General features: G+C 43.2%; 1 protein-coding gene across 1 annotated transcript in view; it reads left to right on the top strand.

The window, feature by feature from the left end:
* The window catches only part of LOC311157514 (uncharacterized protein), a gene marked incomplete at both ends in the record, with an annotated part of 182574 nt that extends 169763 nt beyond the window's left edge, over positions 1–12811 (top strand). Inside the window, 8 exons of the mRNA XM_084212244.1 lie at positions 4470–4598; positions 5459–5584; positions 6052–6180; positions 8327–8455; positions 8749–8877; positions 9564–9689; positions 12212–12340; positions 12732–12811. Coding sequence (XP_084068370.1) covers positions 4470–4598; positions 5459–5584; positions 6052–6180; positions 8327–8455; positions 8749–8877; positions 9564–9689; positions 12212–12340; positions 12732–12811 — 977 coding nt within the window. The remainder of the gene's footprint in view (positions 1–4469; positions 4599–5458; positions 5585–6051; positions 6181–8326; positions 8456–8748; positions 8878–9563; positions 9690–12211; positions 12341–12731) is intronic.
* Between the last annotated feature and the right edge of the window lie 11467 nt (positions 12812–24278).

The raw sequence follows: 24278 nt of genomic DNA, 5'->3' as shown, positions 1-24278 counted from the left end.
AAGATCATTCTCTGCATTGTATCTCTCAGCTACACCTGGATTTTGTGCAGCTCTCTCATTTCCAAATACCAAGTCCAAAATACTTCCCGAAATCTCTGCGTGCTCAAGTAAGAACAAATGGTTATGAGAAAACAACAAGCTGAAATTGGCAATAAATCCAAGTGATTCATAAAGTCCTTTCAGTTACAGAGCCTTCTGAGGTACAATCAAATTAAACCAACTGTTACTCTGGATTGAAAAATGGTGACTGGTGTAGAGGACAAAATGCCAATTGGCCCAATGCTCCATCATAAAAAATATTCCCAGATCCACATGGCTCATGCTGGTATTTTAGGACATCTGTAAAGTTGTTTTTGGTGGAATGTGGCAACTGATAAGAAACATATACCAAAGCAGCCAATAAAGGAGACAGTTAATTACCTTTTTATTTACAACTTTAATTTTGGTTTTACTCCATGGCTTGTAGCAGTCTCATTTAGAGGGGAAAAAAGGGGGAAAAAAGAAAAGGCTGTTGTCTTTCTAGCTCGGTTTTTCTCTCTTTGGTGAGTGCTGATTTCCCTTTCTTGGGAATCCAGCACAGCTCTCTTTGGCTTAATTGCCTTTTGGGGTGACAGTTTGGATATAAAAGCCAGCTGTCACATGCACAGCTCTAGTAAGGGTTAAACCACTGTTTTATTCCTTGAGCAGAAATAGGGGAAAGACTCACTTTAGAGATGGGCCTTTGTATTGCCATCACATCATCACAAGTTATTCTTTAAAATATAAATTATAAATAAAATACAAAGCATTGATTCTGTCCTCCACTGTGCATCAGTTTTTGCTGTAAATGAGATCGAAACCTGGCCTTCAACACTGGGGCTGGAGCCATCTGGATCCATTATACATTAGATTATAATAAATGTTGTAGTAAAGCAGTAGTGGAGATCAACTATTTAACAGGATCATTTTAAAAGACTTAATCATGGTCAGCCTATTACCTTTATGTAGCAATTTCTCAGTTGTCATTACCTGTGCGTGTAGCACTAAATCTCTCATTACAGTAAACGTCCTCAAACTTACTTAGATACTTCAGGTTTTATTTCAGAATTTTAAAATTTAATGCTCAAACAATTACACTGAAATTCTGATAGAAAAGATATAAAAAGACTCATTGCAAAATAAAATGAGTTTTGCTGCATTCAGGGCAGATTTTTGGCCTGGATTTCTGTGTCGCTGGGATTAAAGCGTATGAAGTTTGAGATTTCATGGTGTTTCGTACTCTGAAAAATGTACTGCAAATTCTTAAACACGGGTTTGTTAGATATTTATTGGAGAAATAATTAAATTATGGAAGCTCATAGAAAAATACTCATCTATGCTGGTGTTGTTCCTGTTGTCCCCTGTGCCACTTGTAGACAGACACAAAAATAGGAGGAGGAGTTAATTTTAAATTCAGGTCAGGGGAGGGAGAGTTTGTGGGCCTGATTCTGAAGTGACTGACTGAAAACCAAGGATGGCTGGCGTGACTCTGGTGGGAATTCTCCAAGCTCCTGCTCTCCTCCCTGCAGGGAAAGCTGGGGCTGCTCCAGGGTGAAGAAGCTCTCGATGGAATTTTAAACCAGCCCAGGGAGCCGCTCCCAAACGGGCTCTGGTCCAGTCAACATGTGGTTGGATGCTGCTGGAAACAGTTTCTGGCAACTGTTGCTGTATTTATGAAAAAATGGTTCAAGAAAGTATCTATAAAAGGTGTAGTTGGCTGGGAAGTCAAATTTCCAGGAGCCAAGAGCAATGGGGCTTTCATGTTCACAAATTTTGGAGTGAGGAGCTGAAAAAGTCTCTTGGCATGGTGCTGAGGAAGCAGACAAACTAGCAATAAGGCTCCCATCACTTGGTGGATGGGCAGATCTACTTGTTAAAAGGAGTAAAAAGCAGTAAGTGGTGGTGAAATTATTTTAAAAAAAAAAATTATTTTAAAAAAAAAAGCATGGTATGTTTCTGTGACATTGACTGGGCTGGGAGTACCCAGAGCCAGAGAGATCTCAACAGCTTCAGCCTCAAGCTGAAGGTGACAGGATGTGTCAGAAGGGGTTATTTGACAATGTGATTTAATAGCATTGGTCAGAAAACCTCAGTGTGTGCAATTGCTATGGAAAGATTTAGGAACTCTTGGTCATGACAAACCCACTCAAAGCAGAAGGAAAATCAGGAAATGAGGTGGAAATCTGGCTGCCACTCTTTTGTTCACAGAAAAAAAAACATAAGTCAGAAGCACAGGAAACTGTTAAATTAGAAAATGTCTTTATGAGATAACTGGTGGTGCAAGAATAGCCCTCTTTGCAAAGGCAGAGCCTACTGAAATGGTGGGACATGGTGCAAATTGCCCTCGTTATCTGCATCAAAATTCTTCTGCAAAGTACTAACAGATGAGGTGGCCTTGCTATTGAGCATGTGCACGGTGCAGCAGCTGAACATGCCCTGCATGTGCTGCTCCTTCTCCAGCCAAAATACAGGAAATACTGCAAGGACAAAGAATTTGGGAAGGAGGGAATGACTGCATCCCGTTCAGTCATGGAGCAGCTACTGCTGGCCTTGAGCTGAGGAATTGCTCTGAAAGCTTTGCCAGGGAGAAGCAGCATCTTTTGGAGTGTGGGAAACAGAATTTAAAAAAAAAAAGGAGGAAACACAAATGATGACCAAAAGGAGGAAAAGAGAAACTCACACAGAGTAATTAAATCATTGAATCTGGATGAGTGCTTAACTTGAAGTCTTGGTGGGAATGAAGAGGGTGTTGCAGGGCTGACTCCTTGATGCCAGGGCTTGCACATGAAACAGATTTTGTGTCCTGGCAGATGGAAGCACTGATGACAGAGCATTCATTGAGAAGAATCTGTGTTTGGGAAGGGCTGGGGAGAGTATCTGCACGTTATAAAAGCGTGTATCTGCTTAGTCCTGATGATCTGCTATCCTGGTTTGAGCAGAAGCCAACGTTTAGTTTTATTTTAAAAGGCACCCCTTCAAAGCTTCCCATAAGCTCTCCCTCACTATTGAATAGTTCAGAAAAGCCAGAGATTTCTCCAGCCACTCAGGCCCTGCTTTTGTGCCTTTAGGAAAGGCAGAATGCATGAAGTTATTTCTGCACAGATTGCAAGGGATCTGTTGCTTGGAGACATGAGCAAATATATTTTCAACCAGGTTTCTAAAGTAGCCACAGACTTTCCTTCTGCCAGGGAAGAGAAGGAAGGGGTGAGCGAAGAAATGACATTTGGAGGTAGTAGCACAAGTGGAACTGTTGGATGATGATCGTGCTGCTCGAGCACCAGCTACTCCTTCTACCAGTACACTGGAAAATTAGGAGAAAAACCTGAATTTCCAGAGTTCAGAGGTGGCACGCTGGAGGCTCACTGGTGCCTGTGCCCAGCAGCTCTGCCCAGCTCTTCCCCTCGGTTCCAGCCTCCATCACTAAAGATCATCCAGAAGATGTAAACTAAGCGTGGCAAATGCGTTTACATCTTCCTGATCTCTTGTTCAATTCTCCTTGAACATTAGCTGTCCAAAAAGTAACCAGGAATCTTCACTGCCCCTGAAAAACCTCTCCATAGACCGTTTGTTCCCACCTAACACAGGTGTGGTGATTCTTGTGGTTCTTACAAAATACAGCTGCTTTTTTTTTTCCTCAGAGAATTTTCTGACTGCATTTAAATAATGTTCCTCCCGTATCTATCTTCTGAGGTGGTGTCTTCTGAAATTCTGAGTTGCTGCCATGTGCACATTTTCCAATCCACAGGGTTGGAAGGGAGCTTAAAGCCCATCCAGTTCCAGCCCCTGCCATGGGCAGGGTCACCTTCCATCATCTCAGGTTGCTCCAAGCCTTGTCCAGCCTGGTCTTGAACATTTCTAAGGATGGGGAATCCACAACCTCCCAGGGCAACCACTAACAATGCCAGCTCCAGTTTGCAGGGAAGGAGTAGATTATAGAGGAAACCAACTTTCTCCAACTTACACATTTTAAGATGTGACCTACTCTTTATCCATGAAACAGCTGCTAAGAAGGCAGAAATGGCTCACAGCTTCTCACTGACTTGGACAAACCAGGTGGCTGCTGCCCAAAGGAAGAGGGAGAATGACCCCATCTCTCCTGTGTAGGAGGGAAAGAGGGAATACATTCATTTGGAACAGAAATCCCAAGAGGAAGACCTCTGTGGAACGAGGCTTGCTTTTCTTGCTACTGTCACATAAGGGGAATGGGAGGAGAGCACAGAGCCAGGAGCAGCAGCAGTCAGTCCAGCTCTCAGGATTTGACAGTGCAATCAGAGCAGTCCCAAGGGCACTTTGTCCAAAGGAGTCATCTGCTCCTCAATGCCCTCCGGAGGTGAATAACAGAAAATGAAAATCAAACTTTGATTGAAAGCAACAAAGTGCTTAAGACATGAAATGCAACAGGCCCAGGAGCAACCTAACCTAATTACTGGGTATTTTTTCTTTTAAAACAGGGTGTCCAGAAGGTACTTATGGTTCAAACTGCCAAAATCCCTGTCAATGCATGAACGGAGGCCGCTGTGACCCCGCGTCAGGAACTTGTGACTGCGCTCCCGGTTTCATCGGAGCCAACTGCAGCAAAAGTAAGCCAACATTCATGTTCTGCTTCTGTCAAAACACAGCAAAGAGGATCATTTGCATAAGAGCTTGTCTGAAGAAAAACAGACAGATCCCAGCTACCTCTTCCTTGAATTGTAAATCAGGATTCCAGCTTTGTAAAAAAATCTCTTGCAAAATATTTTCCCTCACTCCTGCATGCATAGAAGCAAGGACGCTTACCCCAGGATTACAACCTGCTTGCCCAAGTTTATTTCTAGAGCCAGCTCAGCATGAATTGCTCAAGTTCCTTCTTCCTGTCCAAAATTTCGAGGTTGAGAAATTATCTCAATATTTTGCTTCACGCTGTGGTGCCATTAGTTTCAATAAATGGGAAAAAGATCAAGTTTTGTCATGGCAAAACTGGTAAAGACTCCATGGCAACCCTACTGTTACTTCTCTGCTTCACAGCTAAATGCTGTGGCTGAATTTCTGTGGTCTGGTCTCTGTGAAGTTCTGTTCAGCTTATTCACAGAGAGGCAATGTTTGAATGTTTGGTTGCCCATAGCTTTGTTCTTCATTTCTGAGCAGCATCAGTCTTAAGGAAGGAAAGATGTTTTAAGCTGGAAGGAAGAGCGGCTGATATTTCAGTTGTACATTCACTCTTCTGATAGGAAAAACAGTAAATATTCCATGTGAAATCATGGATTATATTTATAATCACAAGTAGTCTCAGAAGGTAGAGCAGTCGTGTCTTTGGGTGGGTTCTGGCTTCATGCTTGATGCTTTGAAGTGCATTAGGGGGAATAAAAACAAAGCCAGCTCTTCCCCTAAGATTGTGGCTGCGTTAGAAATGAAAACTGCCATTGGATCCTGTGGGTGTTTAACAAACCCTGTGTTCCCTCAGCCTGCCCTGAGAGCTGGTATGGGAAGGACTGTGCCCAGCTGTGTGCCTGTGGCAAAGGCCAGTGTGACCCACGGACCGGCGAGTGCACCTGTGCCCCCGGCCACACGGGACCTGCCTGTCAGCAAGGTAACAAAGCAGGACCAGGTCACCTCGCCAGTGGGTGACACTCTTAAAGTACCCAGCAAATAAACTCAGTGCCAGACATTGTTCACAGCCAGGGCCTTTGCTGATAAGGCTGTGGTTTGGGGCGCTCAGCCTCTGTCCCTCCCCGCTCCATCACCCAGGCTAATCCTGCCCACACCTCCCTGCCACCCATCTGGGGCACTGGGTTCTCCAGGAAGCTGAGGGGCTATGTCAGGACAGAGTGTTTGGGTGGAACTAATAATAATCATGGAAACTAATAATAATCACAGAAACTAATAATAACCATGGAAACTAATAATAACCATGGTGGTGTCCCACCACCCTAAGGAGAGCCTAATCACTTGGGATACGTGTAGGGAGCATGTGTTTGTATTTATTCCCTGTCACCTTCATCCTTTCCTTGGGGTGCTAATTTTTGGGTTTTTTCAAACTTTGTTAATTCTCTGTAGTGTGTCCCCAGGGACAGTATGGCCCCGACTGCCTCGGGACGTGTACCTGTCAGAACGGTGGCATCTGTGACCACGTGGATGGCAGCTGCACCTGCGGGCTCGGCTGGACAGGAAGATCCTGTGAGGAAGGTGATTTCCTGCTTCCATGGCTGTGGATTTGTTCAGTCAAGCTGGGGTTTGCAGCATCCCCAGACACCCACAGACAAGGACAGTTTCAGAACTGCCCCTAGTTAGAGCTTCAGGTCTTTTTTCAAAGACAGTTTCCTCCTGAGTCCTGCTCATGAATTCCTTTGCACACTCCTTATTTCTTTCTCACTCTATTATTTCTTCTCCAGTCCAACTTTTGTGTTCTTTTGTCCATCAGAATATTGGGTTTTGTCTTCTTCCATGTGATCCTCAGAGCAGGAGAAGCCTATGTCCTCCTCCTCACTGGTTGTGTTCTCTTTCATTTGACTCTCGACTGGAGTTGAGCTTCCCATGTGTAGACTTCCCAGATGTTCTGACAACTGTCCAAAGCAATTGAGGTTGTCCTGCTCTTTCACCCTTATTCTCCATGACACCTGTCCCTTGTGCAAGGCAAAGCACACTAACATTTCCTATTCCAGAATCTCTCCTGTCAGCCCAGTCTTCCCACAACTGTCCTGTCCATCTCCCAGAAAACATTCTGCATTTCTGTGTTCCTATTTGTCTCTGTAGGTGAGAAATATCTGTATAGTTATGGGCTTGAATGTTCAGGAAACCTCAAGTTTAATGGTATGAAATAGAAGTAAATAGTTCAAAGTACACATTCAAGACAAATGTCCTCATTAAATCATAATGGCATGGTTCAAGCTCCCCAATACCCTCCCAGGCTCTGATTTACAGAACTTCCGCCCCTGACACCTCAAATATTCACCTCAAACTCCATATGTACCTATACCAAGAACTGGTTGTTACAGGGGAGTGTCCCTATGTAAAGTGCCATCTAGAAATGACACTTTTTAGCAGCATTCTGAGATGCAGTTGTTCCACTCTGCATCTGAGGAGACTCAGAGCCCTGCCGTGCGGCTGTGTGCAGGGGAGGAGCAGGGAGGACAGGCAAGATGCAGCTGCTCACAGTGTGAGTGCTGTGAGGGTTCAGTGGGCAGTGATGCTCTCTGGGCACAGGCTCTAAAGCATTTGCAGTTAACCAGTGTCTGGGTGGCCCAGCAAAGGCCACCTGTGGTCATCTCCATTTGCCTGCTCCTGGAGATCTCTGTCATCACCCATGGGCTGAGCTGGGGCTGCCAAGGCTCAGCAGGGTGGTGCAGGTGTCCCCACATGGAGTAGGGGATTGTGGGTGTATTGCATAGATAAAACATCTCTGGAGTGGAGCTCAGGGGGCAGACATGCACACACTGCATAAGGAACTGTGTGTTGTACCACTACAGAGAGCCTCACTATTTATCTTTCGACAGAGGGAGTGAAATTATTGGAAAATTGAGTCTTGATCTCCGCAGCAGTGTGGGTTTGAGTGTGTTGTGACTGGAAATCAAAGACAGCTAATCAGGCATCCTTTTAATAGAGATTAGATATGATGTTCCTGGAAGATCCTGTCTGGCATTTGCAGGGTTCTCAATCTGATTATTTGGACGGCCACGCTCGTTTGAGTTCGTCTGCCCAGATTCAAATTATCCCAGCAGTGGGAAGTTAACTTATTCAGAGATGATGCTGAGGTTAATTATATTGGCACAGTCCCTTCTGCATGACTTGGCTTTCAGTAATTTGAGACGTGTTTAGTTCTGTAAAAGCAGATAGCTCATTATACATGGACAGACTGTTGCTATGTGTGAAAAAGATCCTCCTGGTTTTATTAGGAATTCGAATAGTGTGAACTCCAATGATAACACAGAGGAGGAAAAGCTTCATGTTTTCTTTCACACTTTTTAAGTGCCTAAAAGAAAATATTGCTGTAGATAAAGAAAGAAAAAAGAAAATCTAATTTATGCTATTCACTACAAGGCTTTACAACACATGGTGCAGGTTCAGCATCGAGTCTGTGAAGAGACAAATTGAAAAAGGCAGACTGTTAAAACTGAGGAAATTGCTGTTCAAACATCTATATAGCATAAAAGATTTCTCACCAAAGTATGTAAATGCATCATAGTTGTGCAGAAATCCTGTGTCTTCTTAACAAATATTCATTGGTCTGCAAATTATTCTCTGGGTATCATCTCTTGGCAATGCAAGCTTTTCTGGGTGAGGGCGGTGATTGTTTGACTGTTTGTCTGTTTTTCTGTCCATGTCCTGCCGGCAGAGTGCCTCCCAGGAAAGTATGGGGCTGGCTGCTCCCTGGACTGCCTGTGCCAGCACAATGGCACCTGTGACAGGTTCACAGGCTGCTGCAGCTGCCCCGAGGGTTTCTACGGCCGCTCCTGTGAGCACAGTAAGTGGAGGCACTCGGGGTAATTGTCACAGGTTTGGGGCTTCAGAGGAGTCAAGAAACACCTCACTGGCTCAGTTAAAATTTTGGGGATGTCCCAGATCATCCAGCTCCTTCCAGATCTTGCATGTCTCTAGAGGATGCTGGGTGGTACAAATTTAAAAGCCCATGGCATTATTAGAGTTAAGGATAAATATCAATTTTTGTTGTCTGACAGCAAATGTCACAGAGAACACAAAGGATTTTTATGGTGTGTATGGTTTTCTCCATGTACCTTCTTCATTTTAATTTTTCAGGGTGCCCCCTTGGATTTTATGGGCTGGGCTGTCTTCAGGCCTGTGCCTGTAAAAATGGAGCGAGCTGTGATGCAGTGACAGGACAGTGCCTTTGTCCTTTGGGTTACCATGGTGTCCACTGTGAAAAAGGTACTGGTATACCTCAGATGAGAAATAAAAAAGAAAAAGGAGAAAAAAAAAACAAACAAACCACACACCAAAAAAAAAAACCCAAAAACTCAAACAAATCTCATATAATTACTGAAATATTTGTTGAGAGCCACTTCTTCCATATCTTGAGCTTAATGAATATCCTGAAACACTGAATTTGGGGCAGATTTCCTGTTATACAGCTGGGTGTTCCCATTCCCTTATAAATTAACTAATCTGGTTCCAATTAATACAGTGAAAGTCCTGGTCTCCGTGATGTCTTGCAGCAATGAGTTCCACATGCCATTTATTAAAAATAAGTCCTTTTTACTGATTCTAAATTTGCTTCTAAAACTCCAAATAAGATTATTAAATAGGTGCATGTCAAACCTGTTGAGTGTTATGGAGGAGGCTTCTAGAGGGTTCTAATTAAAAATAAAAATAAGTTCCAGCTACATTTCTGGGACAGATTTAGAGATACCTTTGAGAAGTTAGATTAGACAACCCCAACAGAAGGAGAGCTCATATAAATAATGTGCCCATTCCACTATGTTTGATTTCTTCATTAGGCTTGGCATTTACACTGATTTCATTTCTGAGCTTTCCCCTGAGACATCCTGGGAAAATCTGGGTTTAATGTAAGTCTTGCCACTCAGTCATCATCTAAAGTGTTCTCTTGCTGTCAGGCTGTGCTAGGGGCTGGTTTGGTGAGGGGTGCCAGCATCAGTGTGACTGTGGAGATGCTCCTTGTGATCCAGAGACTGGGAAGTGCCTTTGCCCACCTGGGAAGACTGGAGACAAGTGTGACATTGGTAAGGGCAATATTTTTAAGGGCTGGACTGTGTATTCTTAAACCACTCTGACCTGTTGGTTTCAGAATAACTGTAAAAGGACATTTGCTGGTGTTCAAGAACACATTGTTTGTAGAAAATTGCTCTTTGTTGTTGTCAACACCTTTATCAGCAGGCTTGTACCTCTTGATTTAATCAATATTTAAATTGATAGCCTGATAGGAAAACTGTTCATGGGTCAGCTGTAAAATGTCATTTGCCTTGCGGTTTGGAGAACACAAGCTGGGGAAGAATAGACTAAGAGGTTTTGCAGATGTAGTGGGGAAAACTCCAGGGGGTGCAGTTGGGCACCAGGGGCTCCAATTGCTCTGTGCTTTGTCACACTGACATTTGTGACCCTTTTCAGAGCAGTGCAGAAGTGTGTCCAACTCTGGATTTGCTTTCCCTGGAGGCAGGATGGAATCCCCACAGATGAGGGTGTGGTGCTGCAGCAGCCCAGGAATTTTTAACCCAAATGCAATTCCCTCCTTTGCAGCACAGGCTGCACTTGGGCTGTGTGTTGCCCACAGCAGCAGAATTATTCTGTAACAAGGATATAAAAATAGGTGAGAAGTTTTTCCTGTAGGTAAAACCAGCCCCACTGCTGTACCCTGGTGGGGTTGGGTGCAGGGCTGAGAGACAGCAGTGGCAGAATCCCGAGCCAGTCTCTGGTCACAGCTGTGACTCTGATCAGAGCTCAGGGCCAGGTTGGACAGGGCTTGGAGAAACCTGTTCTGGTGAAAAGTGTCTCATGCCTGTGGCTGGAACCAGAGGAGTTTAAAGGTCCCTTCTAACCCAAGCTGTTCTAGGATTCTGTGATTATGATGGAGCAGTTTTAGGGTAATCATTGGAGTAAAAGGAATTGCAGTGGTTTAGCTGAGTGTCAGAAAACATTTGTGATTCCAGTGCTGTGACAAACAAGATAAAAGGAGTGAACATCCATGTGTTACTGTGGGGCTTCACCAGGAACCAAAATCCTCCTGAGCTCCTGGAGCAGAGGGGGAAAATTATTTCTCCTTTTGTCCTAGGATGGGGCAGAAATAGATTTAAGCAGGCTGTTATTAATACAAATTTCTGTGAGCTTAAGCATGAGTGCAACTTGCAGAACTGAAATGGAAAAGCATTTGATTCCCTCTGGGCAGTGTCCTGTGGTCAGGAGATGAAGCTCCCAGTCTGCAGCACTGTTCCAGTGGGAACATGAGCCACCCTCAGTGCCCACCCTGCACCAGGTGTCCCTGGACCTTTCCAGTAAAACTTTAGGCAGCAGTGGAACACAAGGGGGAAGTTCAGCACCAAAAATGGGAATTGAGGTTTTCTTCCTCACAAACTCTGTGAGTCATTTTTATTTTTCTTAAATCAGCTAGGGTAGCCCCCATCCATGAAAAGCTGTTATGGGGTAGGTTTTATTTGCATTTTTATTTTCAATTAGGCTCAGTTCATCTGTGATATAACTGTGAGCAGCTGTGACTGTGCAGCAGCCATAAAGATAAAAGGCCTGATTTTAATTTGAACTCTGGTAAAGCACCCATTAAACAGGCAAAATGTTAATTAAAAAAAAAAAGAGAGAGAGAAAGAATATAACAGACTTTTATGGGCGTTCTTTTTCTGTAGTAAATTAACATTGCAGACTTTCAAACAGATGTCTTAAATACACATTGTTATTAACATGAAAATGTGGTATTACATAAATTAAAATCAGGTCCAGAGGTGTTTGGGGAGACCTTTTCTCATAACATTTCCTAATTGAAAAGGCCAAGCTGGGAGCACACGGGGCGAGTTCTCCCACGTGCTGGGGCTGCAGCTGATGCAGGGCTCAGCAGGACTTTATTTACCTGAGGGTGCTCGTGGGAGAAGGCAAATTCCCTGGCTACAGGGTTTTTCAGCGAGGTGAGGGAGAGAGGGCCATTGTTTGCTGTGTGTTTCACACCCTCCCTTGCGACCCTGCTGCTCACTTTCCTTTCCTGCCTGTCCTCTGATGCTTAAAAAATTGCAGTGAGGATTTACCAGCCTAGGTATGAATTTATTTGCATTTGGAAGTGAGATTTTTTTTTTAAAGTGAATTTAATTGGCCGGGATGCAGCAGAATTGTGCAAGACATGAGTATCTATAAAATGGATTAATTCTCTGTGTCACATTCCATGAGGGAAGGCTCTTGCCCAGCACGTACTGACAGCCCAGCCATGCAGGAGAGACAGGGGCAGGAGATAGTGTGGATCCAGGATGCTGACAGCAACTTTCCTGAGCAGATCCCAAGATGTTCTCTGTTGGGCTGTCAACCCCTGTTTTTACACCAGCAATGATTTCCATTCTGGGAGCTCTTCAGGACAGCTGGGCTGCAGCTTGGGCAGAGCGTGTGGCAGACAAAACTCGACGACTGCCGCGCTTTCCCAAATGTCATCTTTGAATGTGAACAGATGTGGGTGTCTGAGCAGCTTCCTGATCCCACAGAAGGGGGGAGGCTGCCAGGAGTGTTCCCCCTGTCCCAAACCCCCCTGTCCTTGCAGGGTGCAGGCCAGACAGGTTCGGCCCCGGCTGCTCCCTGCGGTGCCAGTGCGCCGGCAGATCCCGCTGCCATCCCCGCCACGGGAGCTGCGCCTGCCCCGGCTCCTGGAGGGGACCGACCTGCACGGAAGGTAACCAGCCCGGGGGTGCAGCCTTTCCTGGGGGGTACAACACCTCTGGCCCCTGCTGGTGGTCGGTGGGGATGGGAGGGTCAACCCGTTGGAAATTACCCCTTTGGATAATTTCTCTTCTTAATGAAATAGAATACGGAGGGAAAGTTTCCTCTCGCTTGTGGTGTAATCACAATTCCTCCTTTAGTTCAGGAAAAGCTTTGGGAACCTTCTGATTTGGAGGTGTTTTATAGTTTTGCCTGCTCTCTGCCTCCGTGCTGTAACCCCCTCCTCTACCTTCTTTTCAAGGCTACCATTTATTGAATTATTTAAGTGTAAATTGTATAATCTATACAATATTTCAGTATTAGGTTATATGGACCTGAAACCGTGTTTCTACTTAATTCTCTAGGTGGCCCTCCAAAGCTTCCTTTTTATGAAGAACAAGCTCAAGAAAGAGGGAGTATTTTTCCAAGAGCTCTACAACAGTAACATTTGGACTAATAAATGAACTGTTTTATATGCACAGACGGTATTTGAATTTGGATATGAAAACAGTTATTCAATTCAGCTTGAATTGTACTGAAGTATTCACACTTCTTATGGAAGACTACAGAGGCCATTTAGTAGCTGGATCCTTTTAAAGAGTTGAATCTGTTTCATGTGCTCATTCCTAGCCTCTTGCCCCGCCATTAATCTACTCTGGACATTCTTTCTGGTATTAATATAATTCATTTCTTGAAAGCCTGGACATGTTTTTAATCAGAGCAGCTCCAAAGAGTATCAGGATAAGCAGCATGTAACACATCACCATGGAATGAGCCACGCTCCCTATCAGGGACTTTCTAAACCCACTTGACAACCAGCACCAAGTTTGAAGAGTATTCCACAGATTATTTCTCTACAGATTCATTGCAAAATCACATTGCACAGGAACTAGAGGGATTCATCAAGTTAATTCCTCTTTGAATAAAATGCCATGTCCTAGGGAAGCATGCAGTCTAATTTTGAACTTACAGCTGAAGAAGAATCTGCTACAATCCATCAAGAGTCCTCAATACACTGTTAATTTATTTAAGGGCATCTTCTGCATTTCTGGTGTGATTTGACTGACTGGAAGGGCTCTGTCTGAATCTGTCTTCCAAAGAGTGTGGTGTCTGTCAGACTCTCCTGGCACCCTGTGTTCTCACATCTTACCAGATGAATTTCTCAGTGGGTTGTCAAGCCAAACTGTGCAGCACTTCTCATCAAACAGTATCTGCTAATGCAGAAAAGGTTTTATCTTGAATAGAGAAAGCAGATAGTAAGCAAGGAGAGATGCTTAAAGATACTATCTCCGGAATTTCTGCTTTTATTGAGCAATTTATTTTTTTTATCAAGTCATCTCACAACAGTCCTGATACCATTCAACAGCTGCTGGTGGCCACCTCATAAAACAGAGACATTTTGGTGCTATTTTGTCTGTTTAGACAGGTTTTCCTTTGATATCGAACTGTGTCATTATAAAGAAATGTATGTTCTGTATTTTAATATTCTGTTAACCAGACTAAAATATTTCAGAGTGCCTCTTTATACCTCTCTTTAGGTTAGGAGTTACAAAATCTGTGTAGTAACCACTTGATTCTGTATCAAACGTGCACTTAAGGATGGGCATCAGGACCATGGTAGACACAGAGTATGGGCAGTTCCAGCTCTCATCTGATGCTCCATTCACCACCAGAACAAACTGCAGCTCTGCAAGAGCAGGGTTTTGTTTTGCAAGAGACAAATGACAATAACTGATGGTAACTTGGGACTTTTGAGGAAGTCTGTTGTTGTGGTTGGGTAAGTGATGAGTTGGTGAAGCAGGATCCAGGAGGTTGGATGGGAAGGGGAGGTGACAATTTTCCCCCAGGGTTCACCCCAGGTCTTAAACACATCTGCAGTCAATGACTGTCCAGGCCAAAGCAAGTGGCACTTGCTTCCCTGGTAGTTTATTTCAAATTGTGACCTATGGGAGGCACTACAGTTTTTCCAAGCTTCATGGAAGTCTTATTGTTGTTATTCATAGGTATTGAAAGTAAAGGTATTTGTGAATGTGTCAAAATTAATTAACTAACTGTGCTTTCAGCCAGAAAATCACTGGGGCTGATACTGATCCCTTTTAATTTCTTCTGTAGAGCACAATGAATGTCACTGGAAAGTTCATTCAATATAAATGTGGCAAAATTATGGTCCCAGATGCATGTGACTCTCAGCAAGGAAGTGATATTTTAAATGTTCTTTTGGAGGTGTGATGGCCTGAGTCTGATCCTACAATTGTGTGAATTTGAGGCAGTTTCACTGAACAGGAACCTGTAAGATAAATCTCCTGTGAGACAATGAGATATAATCTTAGCAAATGCTGCAGAAGAACAATTCAAGTTGAGCAGTTGACATATTTTGGTCTTAGCCCTGTATTTACTGCAGAGCCAAACTACAGCAGTAGTGCAAGTGTCACACTGTACTTAAGATTTTTTTGTAGAATCATTGAGTGAGTAAAGCTGAAGGTCTGAGCTTCCCTTTAAAGCCTGATCAACTTCAGAGTCAAATGGGTTAGAAATTCATCATTGAAGTCAAATTTCAGAGATTCATCCCACCTAGTTTTGAACATCTCCAAGGATGGAGATCCCACCACCTCTTTGAACCTGTTCAAGTGGAGATTTTATTTTCTTCTTTTTTTTTTTTTTTTGGTTTCTAATCAGAATTTCTTCAGTTTCATCTTTGTTCCACTGCTTCTCATCCTTTCACTGTGGATCTCTGAGGAGCCTTTGGCTTCCTCTCCCCCACAGCCCCCATGGGACAGTTGGTCACAGCCTTGGTCTTCTCTTCTGAAGAGAGCCCATCCACTGGCCACATTCCAGTACCTCAGACATTCCAGTTCCCTCCAGCTGCCCAGAGACTGGTGTGGTTACTCAGCAGCATAAAACCCTTTACACTGCTGTCAGACAGCAGAGTGTGTCAAATGTGCTGTTTTTCTCTTATTTTTGTAGATTGGTGTGTGATTTGAGCAGCTAATCAAAGGGGAAACCTTCCTCAAGCCATATTATTTACACCCATGTATATTTGTTTACATTTTACACAGTTCCTTGGTAATAGAATTGTAAATATGTAGTATAAAGAAATAAAAGATTTTTGTATCACGCGTTTTTAAAGGATGTCACGATTTTAGGTACATGATGAAACACGTATTTTAAGTGACTGATACTGAGTCTTTGCCAATGAATTAAGAGGCCCAAGTAGATCTGCTTTGGGAAATATTTCAGCAAACTTTTTTTAAATCAAAAAATGCCAGTTCATACAAACCACTCCATATGCAATAGGCTTTTTTATTCAAAATGCTTCTTAGCTTCTTTATGTTACTGCCTTTGGAAAAGAAGTTCACTTCAGTGCCATCAAACAGACCATTCTGATTTGTGGTTCTGCATGGCTTTTTGTTCCAAAAGAAAATGCAGTCATAGACAGGTAAAAATCAGAATTAAAGATTTCCAAAATGTTAAAAGAGGAATTTTGATTAGGGTAGTTGGAATGTTTTATCTTGGTTCTTTTTTTTTTCCATAAGGCAGAGAAAATGTTTACAGGATTTTGTTTTCTGGAAGAGCCACAACTCTACATTATTAACTACTAATTAAGGAAGTTTACTTGCTTCTGATATTACTGTTCTGATTCTGCTCCTTACTACAATTTAACATATTTACCTAATTCCTTGACTACAAGGTAGTCTTTATTAGGCAGGATGAAATTTTTTATTGGAAAACTGACTAAATCAGCTTTTCCAGGGATTAATTCTTGTGGCAAGTGAGTGTAGTTGCTAAATTAACACAGCTCTGCTTATTTGCTTCATCAGACTCCAGTGAAAGAAGGTCAGGGTGATGCAGTCCTGAGCACAGCACTGGGGTTTGCTGAAAATGGAAGTGAAAAACTCAGTGAAAAAGGGGTTTACAGTTAAATTGGTGTCCATCTTCCTCTTGGTGAAGGCCTTTCCTGGCTCCCAGGAGGCTGAAGTTAATTACACTTCCTTGCAGAGAGAGCTCTGTGTATTCCTCCGTAGCGCACTCGCACGTGCAGATAACTCCTTTCAGAAAGACATTGGAATTATTTCAGCCATGCAGCTCCTGTGCCAAGTCCCCCTCTCTTACCTTGTGTGCTCCAGATAACTTCAACTGGAGTGTGAAGGAGTGGAGTGTAACTCAGTGGGCCCAGCAGAACCTCGCTCACTGTGAATTCATGAAACCAGAACAACATGTTTTAAGTTAGACTTCACTAACACTATCCTCATAGGAAAACAATCAGAATTTAAAAAATTCCCCGCTTCCCCTGCCAAAAATTATTATTCTACTTTTATCCTTTTTATGTTGAAGAACCATAGCTATTAAAGTTTGCCCAGATTCCTTGCCAACCATATTATTTTGATTGGCTGCAGGTTTCTGTTTGTGTAAGTAATAACCAGCATAGTGTCAGGAGTTGCCAACGGGACAAACATGGAAATAATACCTTCATGTCCTTCCCAGAAGAGGCAAAGACACATTTGGGAGCCATCGTGGCTTCATTGTGCAGATCAAACAGTGACTCTGTTAAAACAGAGTTTAGCTTCTTATCAGAGCAAAGTAAAGCTCAGGAACAATCTTTGAGAGTGCTGGTGTTCCAAGGAGCCTCCATCCTCCCATCCTTGTGTTAATATTTTTATATTTAGGCTAGAAACCTTCTCAGCCCCCATTTTTTGAAGGACTTTTCCTTCAGGTTTACCTGTGGCTGACTGAGCAGCTCCTTGCATGGGCTGCAACTGTGCCCAGTAACTCTTTTGTAAGGTCACAGCTTTAAATTCTGACACTGTGTAAAGCAATTTCCAGCAGTAAACACCAAATCTGAGCCTTGTAGAGCATAAATTGTTCGTTCTGTTCTTTTTATTGCTTTTAATAAGCACTTGCATAGCAATATTATCTCTCTGTGAACTTGTACTCCCTCTTCAAGAAATGTGTGGGATGTATCTCGGGTTTGTACTGTACTTTCTGTTGTAGATGTGTTGTAGTGAAAGGATGCTGATTTTTTTTTTAAATATAAACATGTCATTAAAACTTGGTCTTGATTTTCCCTCATTGCTGGTTTTGAAGCAACAGGCTTATGTTGTGGATGAGACTTTATTCTACTGAACTAATTGACATGCAGAGTAAACAGGCTGAAATCACAGCTGCTTTTGGTAGTTTGTGTAGAATAAATAATGGCCTGTGCCCAAGTGGGTTTGTATAGGATCCCTGAGCAGGGCAACCTGGCCAGTGACTGAGCATGACAAATGGAGCTTTCTGGCACTCCAGAGTATTAGAAATATTCAAAACACAGCATAAATCTTGATGGAAGAGGATGGTTGTGAAGTGTAACATTTTGGGAAGACTTGGGCATGAAGCACTTTGAAGGCATTTGAAACCACACACCTGCAGCCTCCCATCAGCCTGCTTGGGCACTTCCCAGAGCCCAGTTCTGCCAACAAATTGCCTGGTTCACCTTCAGGGTATTGTCTTCTCACATTGGCAGGAGCTGAAGGAACATGTGTGCCTGCTTAATGCCAAATAATGCAGTAAGAGTGTGCTGGTTAATTGGAAGTAGCAGTCTAAATTGAATTCAAAATGTGTAACAAAGGGGGAACGGTAGATCAAGCTGTCAGAGAAAAAGTGGGCAGCTCTGGCTTGCTGCTTTCTGGGAGAGCAGGCTTGGATTCTTTTTGAAATTTCAGGGCAAACATTTTGAATTGAGCTGTGTGATACTGCAGGGCTCTGTCTTGCGTGATTTACTTCACTCTTCCTGCAGTTTTCAACAAGGAACAGAATAATTAAGTTCATTTGGTTTGTCATCTTTTTGACATATGTTCTAAAAATAATTCTATAATCCTTGCAACTTATCCAGTAATTTATTAGAAGCCATATTCATACTATTCTAAGAAGCTGTTCATGTTATCCCATTACATCAACATATCATGTTGATTTTAACCTCTCACATTGCTGTTAAAAGCTGATCAAAAACTAGACATGGAATATTAAACCAGAATATTCTCAACCTTTGTAGACTTAGCATTGATCTTTGTTTCAAACCTTTAAAAAGCCATGCCTCTGCAGCAGTGGAATTGTTCATAAATCATGGAATGGTTTGGGTTGGAAGGGATCATTTATTTCCAACTAAACGTGGGGCAGCCACAATTTCTCTGGGCACCCTTTGCCAGTGCCTCACCACCCTCACAGTAAAGACTGTTTTTTTCTGATGTCTGAGATATGTGGGACCAGAGTGACCTTGTGACTGTGTCCAGGGAGCACTGTTCCATGGGATTGTCCCTCAGCACCTTCAGAAATCATCACCCCAATCTGCAGCCAGCGCTGCTTATCTCTTCTTTTAGTCAGCACCAGAAGTTCACGGGGTGCTCATAGAATATTCTGTATGCAGCAATAAAAACAACCATCCAAACCCCATGAATGGTTTAAAAATGACTTAAAAGTGCTGCATGATAAGGCACTTCTTTGTTGATTCCTTCAAGCATGGTAGTTAAAAAAAACACAACTCAGTTGTGTTGTTTTATATATGAATAAAGATGTCAGCAAGTAGTCATCTAACTGTCCGTGCCATTTGGCAGTATCTAGCTTCCTTTTCAGTAATAGCCCAATAAATCTTTATCTTTTACTAAGCTGATGACAGCAAAACATCTTGAGAAGCTGCATGTGGTGTAGATATTATAGTTAATACTTAAATGCTTCATGCCATCATCTACTGGGTCTTTTTTCCCATCCAGATGTAACATCCTGATTTAAGGCATGTGCTCGCTTCTCCCTCTAGTGATCCCGAGAGCCTAATGATAATTAGTTAATTAATTAATTAAGGTCTGTTATCCAAGACAACCCTGCTGGCCCATGGTAACTGAGATCCACCTGCTCAGGTGACCTCACTGACCTCCTTCCTAAAGGGGTACAAAAGTTGCAGCTTTGCCATTTGGAGTGGGTTCTGTACTCTGTGTTTTCTTTCTGCCTACAAGCCCTTGGCTCATCCAGAAATTCAGGGGTTGTCTCAGCTCTGTTCCCTGCTTTGGAGGTGGCCACGGAGGCTTCCCAGTGGGAGCAGCACTGTGGACTGGGCTCATGTTGGCTGGGTCAGTGGAGCCACGTTTGGGGTGGAACTGCCCCATGTCCCACTGGTTCTGCCCTGTTCCCATTCAAACCAGCCCGTCATTTCCCTCTTACTTGGTAAGTCTTAAAGTGCCATCAATTATTTACAGAGCAACTTAATGAAAATTCTCTGATTTTTTGCAGCTGGAGGAGGCTTTTTTCAATCAGAAATCCAGTTTTTAAATTATTTATTTCTTCTCTAAGGACCACATTAAGACTTCTTGCTGTACATCATCATCAAAGAGCAAGACTGGTGCAAGTAGAGACTGTGGCATAATTCCTGCCTGTCCATTTGCTTTCTTTCCCTTTTCCCTGACATTTCAGCTGTGGTAGCTGTTGTGGATCTTGGCCTTGCACCACCAGGCACAGGGGAAGGCTGCTCTTAATTATTACTTGACATTAAGGGTAGGTATGAAATACAAAGCAGCAAATAGCATCACATGGAATAGGGGCTGTATCCCTGGGTAGTGAGGGGTGGGAATGCTGCAGGAACAGCAGCCATGGATGGCATCACTCTGCTGGAGCCTTTTGTGGAGCCCTTCATCCTCTCAAAAGCAAGAGGTCTGAACAGGCAGCTTGAAAGGCTATTAGAACTGCTCACGGTCATAGTTTGCGTGTTAAAATATTTTACAAGAACCAGTGAATTTGATCAGAAAATAGTTATTTTTGGCTGCCAATGTGGCAAAACCACTTAAAATACGAACTCAAGAATGTGTTGAAAGGAGTCAGTTTGCCAGCAGAGCTATTGTTGTAGCAAAGTCTCCCCTCTGATCCAACGGGAATCCTCTCCTCAAGTTTTATTACTTAAAAAGTTAACGGGGATGTCAAGCACCTGGAAACCTTTATGTCTTCGAAAAGAGGATTGGTAGGGGCTGCGTGGGTTTGGTTTCTTGTTGCAAACTCTTTTGCTGTGGGGTGTTAGCTGGGGGTTTCCTTCCCTTGGGAAGCTTTGAGGGTTGGTTTGGTAGTTCAGTGTCGCTGCTCTAATTATGTGCTTTTTACAAGGGATGGCAAGACGTGTGATTTGGAGCAAAAGTATTTGAATTTTCAGTGGATTTTCTCTTATTTTTGATTTCTAGCTTAAAAAAAAAAAAGCCTTGGCTTTTTTTGCCTTTTTAAAAAAAATATGTGAACAACCCCAACCACCACACAAGGGTCCTCTAGAGAGACAGGGCTGCCTCCTTTGAGAAAAATCCAAAAAATGCCTGTAAGCACTTGGAATGGGATGGTTTCAGCAGTAGAAATCCATTTTGATGCATGTCTCAGTGAGGGCTTGTGCAAGCAGAAAGCCCCTGGACCCTTGAGGAGCTGGAGAAGGGATGGGTCTGCAGCCCTTGTTATCTCGAGTACATAAATGGTGCTGCAGCATCACGTGCCAAGGCAGGGGAGATGTGAAAAGCATCATGACCAATAAATTAATGTTTTACTTCGAGTGGGCATGAAGGAGGATGTTGAAAACTGGGTTTCTTCCTGGGTTTCTGCTGCCAGCAAAACAAAGCCCCACACAAGAGGGTTTGAAGGTCCCTCTGGGAAAAAAAGACCATTGCCAACTCCACCAGAGTGCCTTGTCCAAGTTGCCCTGAAGGAATCTCTGCCAGAAATACCTGTTAACAATAAGGACCTGTTAATGTTTTACAATTATTTTCCCAAGTGTTTAATTGTTGCACCAGTCCTTAACAACAAGAAACTGGCAGATATTAAATACACAATAACTGTGGAAACCTCTGGTCCGTCTGCATGTGCCAAGACCAAGATACAGCTGCACATCTGCAGGTCTGGTGAGGACTCTGTGTGCAATCAAGATGAATAAAAAGCTGGGGCTCTCTCAGTCATGGCTACAACTTTTCCAAAGAAAATCAACATGATTTTTGTCTTATGTGGAAGGAAGCTAAACCATAAATTACTCATGGCAGGCACATCCCAACTTTTCTGCACAGAGGCTGCTCTGGGGAATGAAGGAGAGCAGTGCTGGTGGCCAGTCAGGAGGGGTTGTCTGTAATTCCCCATCCCCACAAAGGTGTTGCTTTGTCACTGGGTTCAGACCAGATACAAACTCATGATTTACACAGGTGTGATCTTCCTGCCTCAAGGTGTATTTATAGAGCTCTTGCACGGCTTCCCCTTGTGGATGTCAGAGCTGATGAGGCTGACCTTTACCACTGACAAAACCCCACAAATTGCAGCTTCTCTGCCTGACATCAAGGCAACATTGCAGCTTATTTTGATAGTTTATCCTCCCCAAGTGAGCAAACTGCAGCATTGGCACAACACCTTCAAAGTTCTGCCTCACTCTGCAGGATCTTAAAGACAAGGCTGTGCCTTGATGGATGTCAGAAAGGGACGTTGGCTTTTGAAGTGGAACTGAGAGCCTGTCTTCATTCTTGAGCCTTGATGCACCTTTCCAGCTTGTAAATTTATATATCTGCCTACATTTCATCTGCCTGATAGAGTTTAGGAGCTCCTTGACAGCAGACCTTGCCAGTTCCTGTCGGGTTGGTCGTTGATGGGGGTCCCACAGAGCAGTTCCTGTTGGGTGCAGCAGTGCTGGACTCTCACTTGCTGGGACATCCATTGCTTGCAAAAGATATTCATGGACTGCCATGACACAGACTGATTCATTTTGCTTGGGTTTTCCAGAGGAATAGGTGGATTCAGGAGTCAAGGGGGAGCTGGGCTGGAGTTTCCTACACCCTGGTAAGAACTCCAGTCACTGAGTGATTTGATAACCAGAACACTCCCTATGGCTATCTTCCCACAGGCTTACAAATATAGCTTAAAGGTTTGTTTATTTTTAACTGGAATGAGCATATTGGTAATTTGCACGGATTATTTTGGCCTCCAAAAATGTTTGAGCAACTCAGTAGGTGGCACCCTTTCTATTTCTTTATTTTCCACCAAATGTCAAAAATAAGTTGGAGCTGGAGCCTCTGAGTGTGTGTGTGTGTGTGTGAAACAAGTTCAGTAAAAATGTAAATGCATATTTGTCTCCTTAATTGAATATAGTATATTGTGAAATCATTACTGTCAGGGCACACTTGGGTTTATACAAACGCTTAAGTAAAGAAAATATATAAACCTAGATTGACTTGAACAATTTGAATGTGATAGCAGACATCTGTGTTCAATAACATCACTTTGGTAAGCGGTGTTTAATATTTCATGTCAAAGCAGGGAGAGTAATAGAACGGGGTATTTTCAGAATTCTTAGATTGCTGAAGTTTATGGCATGGCATAATATATAATCTGTCCTTTGTCAAGCTCACCAGAGAGAGCCCTACTGCAGCTGAAGACGTAAAGTGCTCTAATATATATGTTTCTAGACCTCTCCCTGCTTGAGGAATTAATCTTGGGAGGTGCTGAGTGCCCTGAAGTGCCAGTGAAGTCAGTGGGATTTGAAGTTTCTCACAGCTCAGAGAACAGGGATCCTTACAGGGGCTAATTACTCTCCTCCAGTCCCGGCCAGGAAAGCCCTTCAGAGCTCCTTAACTTTTAGTGTGTGAGGAGTCCTCTTAAAACTGGCATCAGGAATGCTGCTGGGACAGTGTCCAGAGGTCCAGCTCATTCCTCCATCATCTGATAAAATGAGAGCTGCTCCCCAGCCTTGGGAATTTAAAATTTGGTGGTGAAGAGGGGAAAATGAGAAAGTTCCTTGCCCTGGGGCAGATCTGCCACTAAGGGCTGAGCTCAGAGCGCCCCAAAGCAGATCAGAGCATTATCTGCTGGGTTTTGGGGGGTGGAGGAGGAGGAGGAGGAGGAAAGGGGCACCCCTTCATTCCAAGTCCATGCACAAGTACATCGCCAGCTCGGACGCTCTGTTTGGCTGCAGAAAGTTCAAAGGAAGAGAAACATTTTTAAGTATCTTCCAACTCTCTTATTAATGAGCAATTACACTGATGTTCTTGGATGAATTTCCACTGAGTAATTCATCTACAAACAAATCTTTCTTTTGTATTTCTCCCCCCCACCCCAAACCCCAGTCTTTTGTATTTCATTTTTAGGTGAAATTCTGTAGTGAAAGGGGCCAAAAGAAACATGCTTTCCTGAGCCTCATGCTGAATGTCTGTCTGGACAGTTTCATTTTAACTGCAGCTTGGGAAAAAAAAATGTAAACATGGTGTGAGTATCATTTTTAAGCTGAAACTGTTTTCCCCCCGTGTTCAAATAGCATTATAAATGTTTGCTCAAAAGAAGCATATTTATTCATCTAGCCTCTGAGAGAACACTGTGTGCATAGGTAGCAATAAAAATGTGTTAAGGGCTGAGAGAGATTCCCCTGGTAAATGGCTTTTCTCTTGACCTCCTCTTAAGCATCTTAGCGGGGCTCTGCTGCTGCCTCTCTGAGGAAGTATGTTTGCACTGGGGAGGAAGAATTTTTAAAGTTGCAGAGTGTTACAGTGAGCAAATAACTGGGGGGGTTTGGATGTTTGGGGTTTTTTTTATAATGTTGGGAAAAAGCTCTTATGGAAAAGACATGAGATGCAAAACAGTCACGCACATTGGAAGTTGTTTCCAACGTGCTGCATGATTTCTAGCAATCTATGCAATTGTTATTCTCTAAATTATTTTTTTTTTACTAACTTCTCAACAAATCTCTTTTTTTGGCGTGGCTATTCCCCACTCCTGTGTTTGATAGCTGAGTCTGCCTGCATGGGTTGTTTAGTATGGAGAAAAGGAGGATCAGGGGACCTTATCACTTTCTACAACTCCCTGACAGAAGGTTGAGCCCAGGTGGGGAGTGGTATTTCCTTCCAGGTAGTGAGTGATATGGCAAGAGGAAATGGCTCCAAGTTGTGCCCAGG

Source organism: Fringilla coelebs (genome assembly GCF_963513975.1).
Source record: "Fringilla coelebs genome assembly, chromosome: 10".
Taxonomy (NCBI): domain Eukaryota; kingdom Metazoa; phylum Chordata; class Aves; order Passeriformes; family Fringillidae; genus Fringilla; species Fringilla coelebs.
This window is presented reverse-complemented; position numbering and strand designations above follow the sequence as displayed.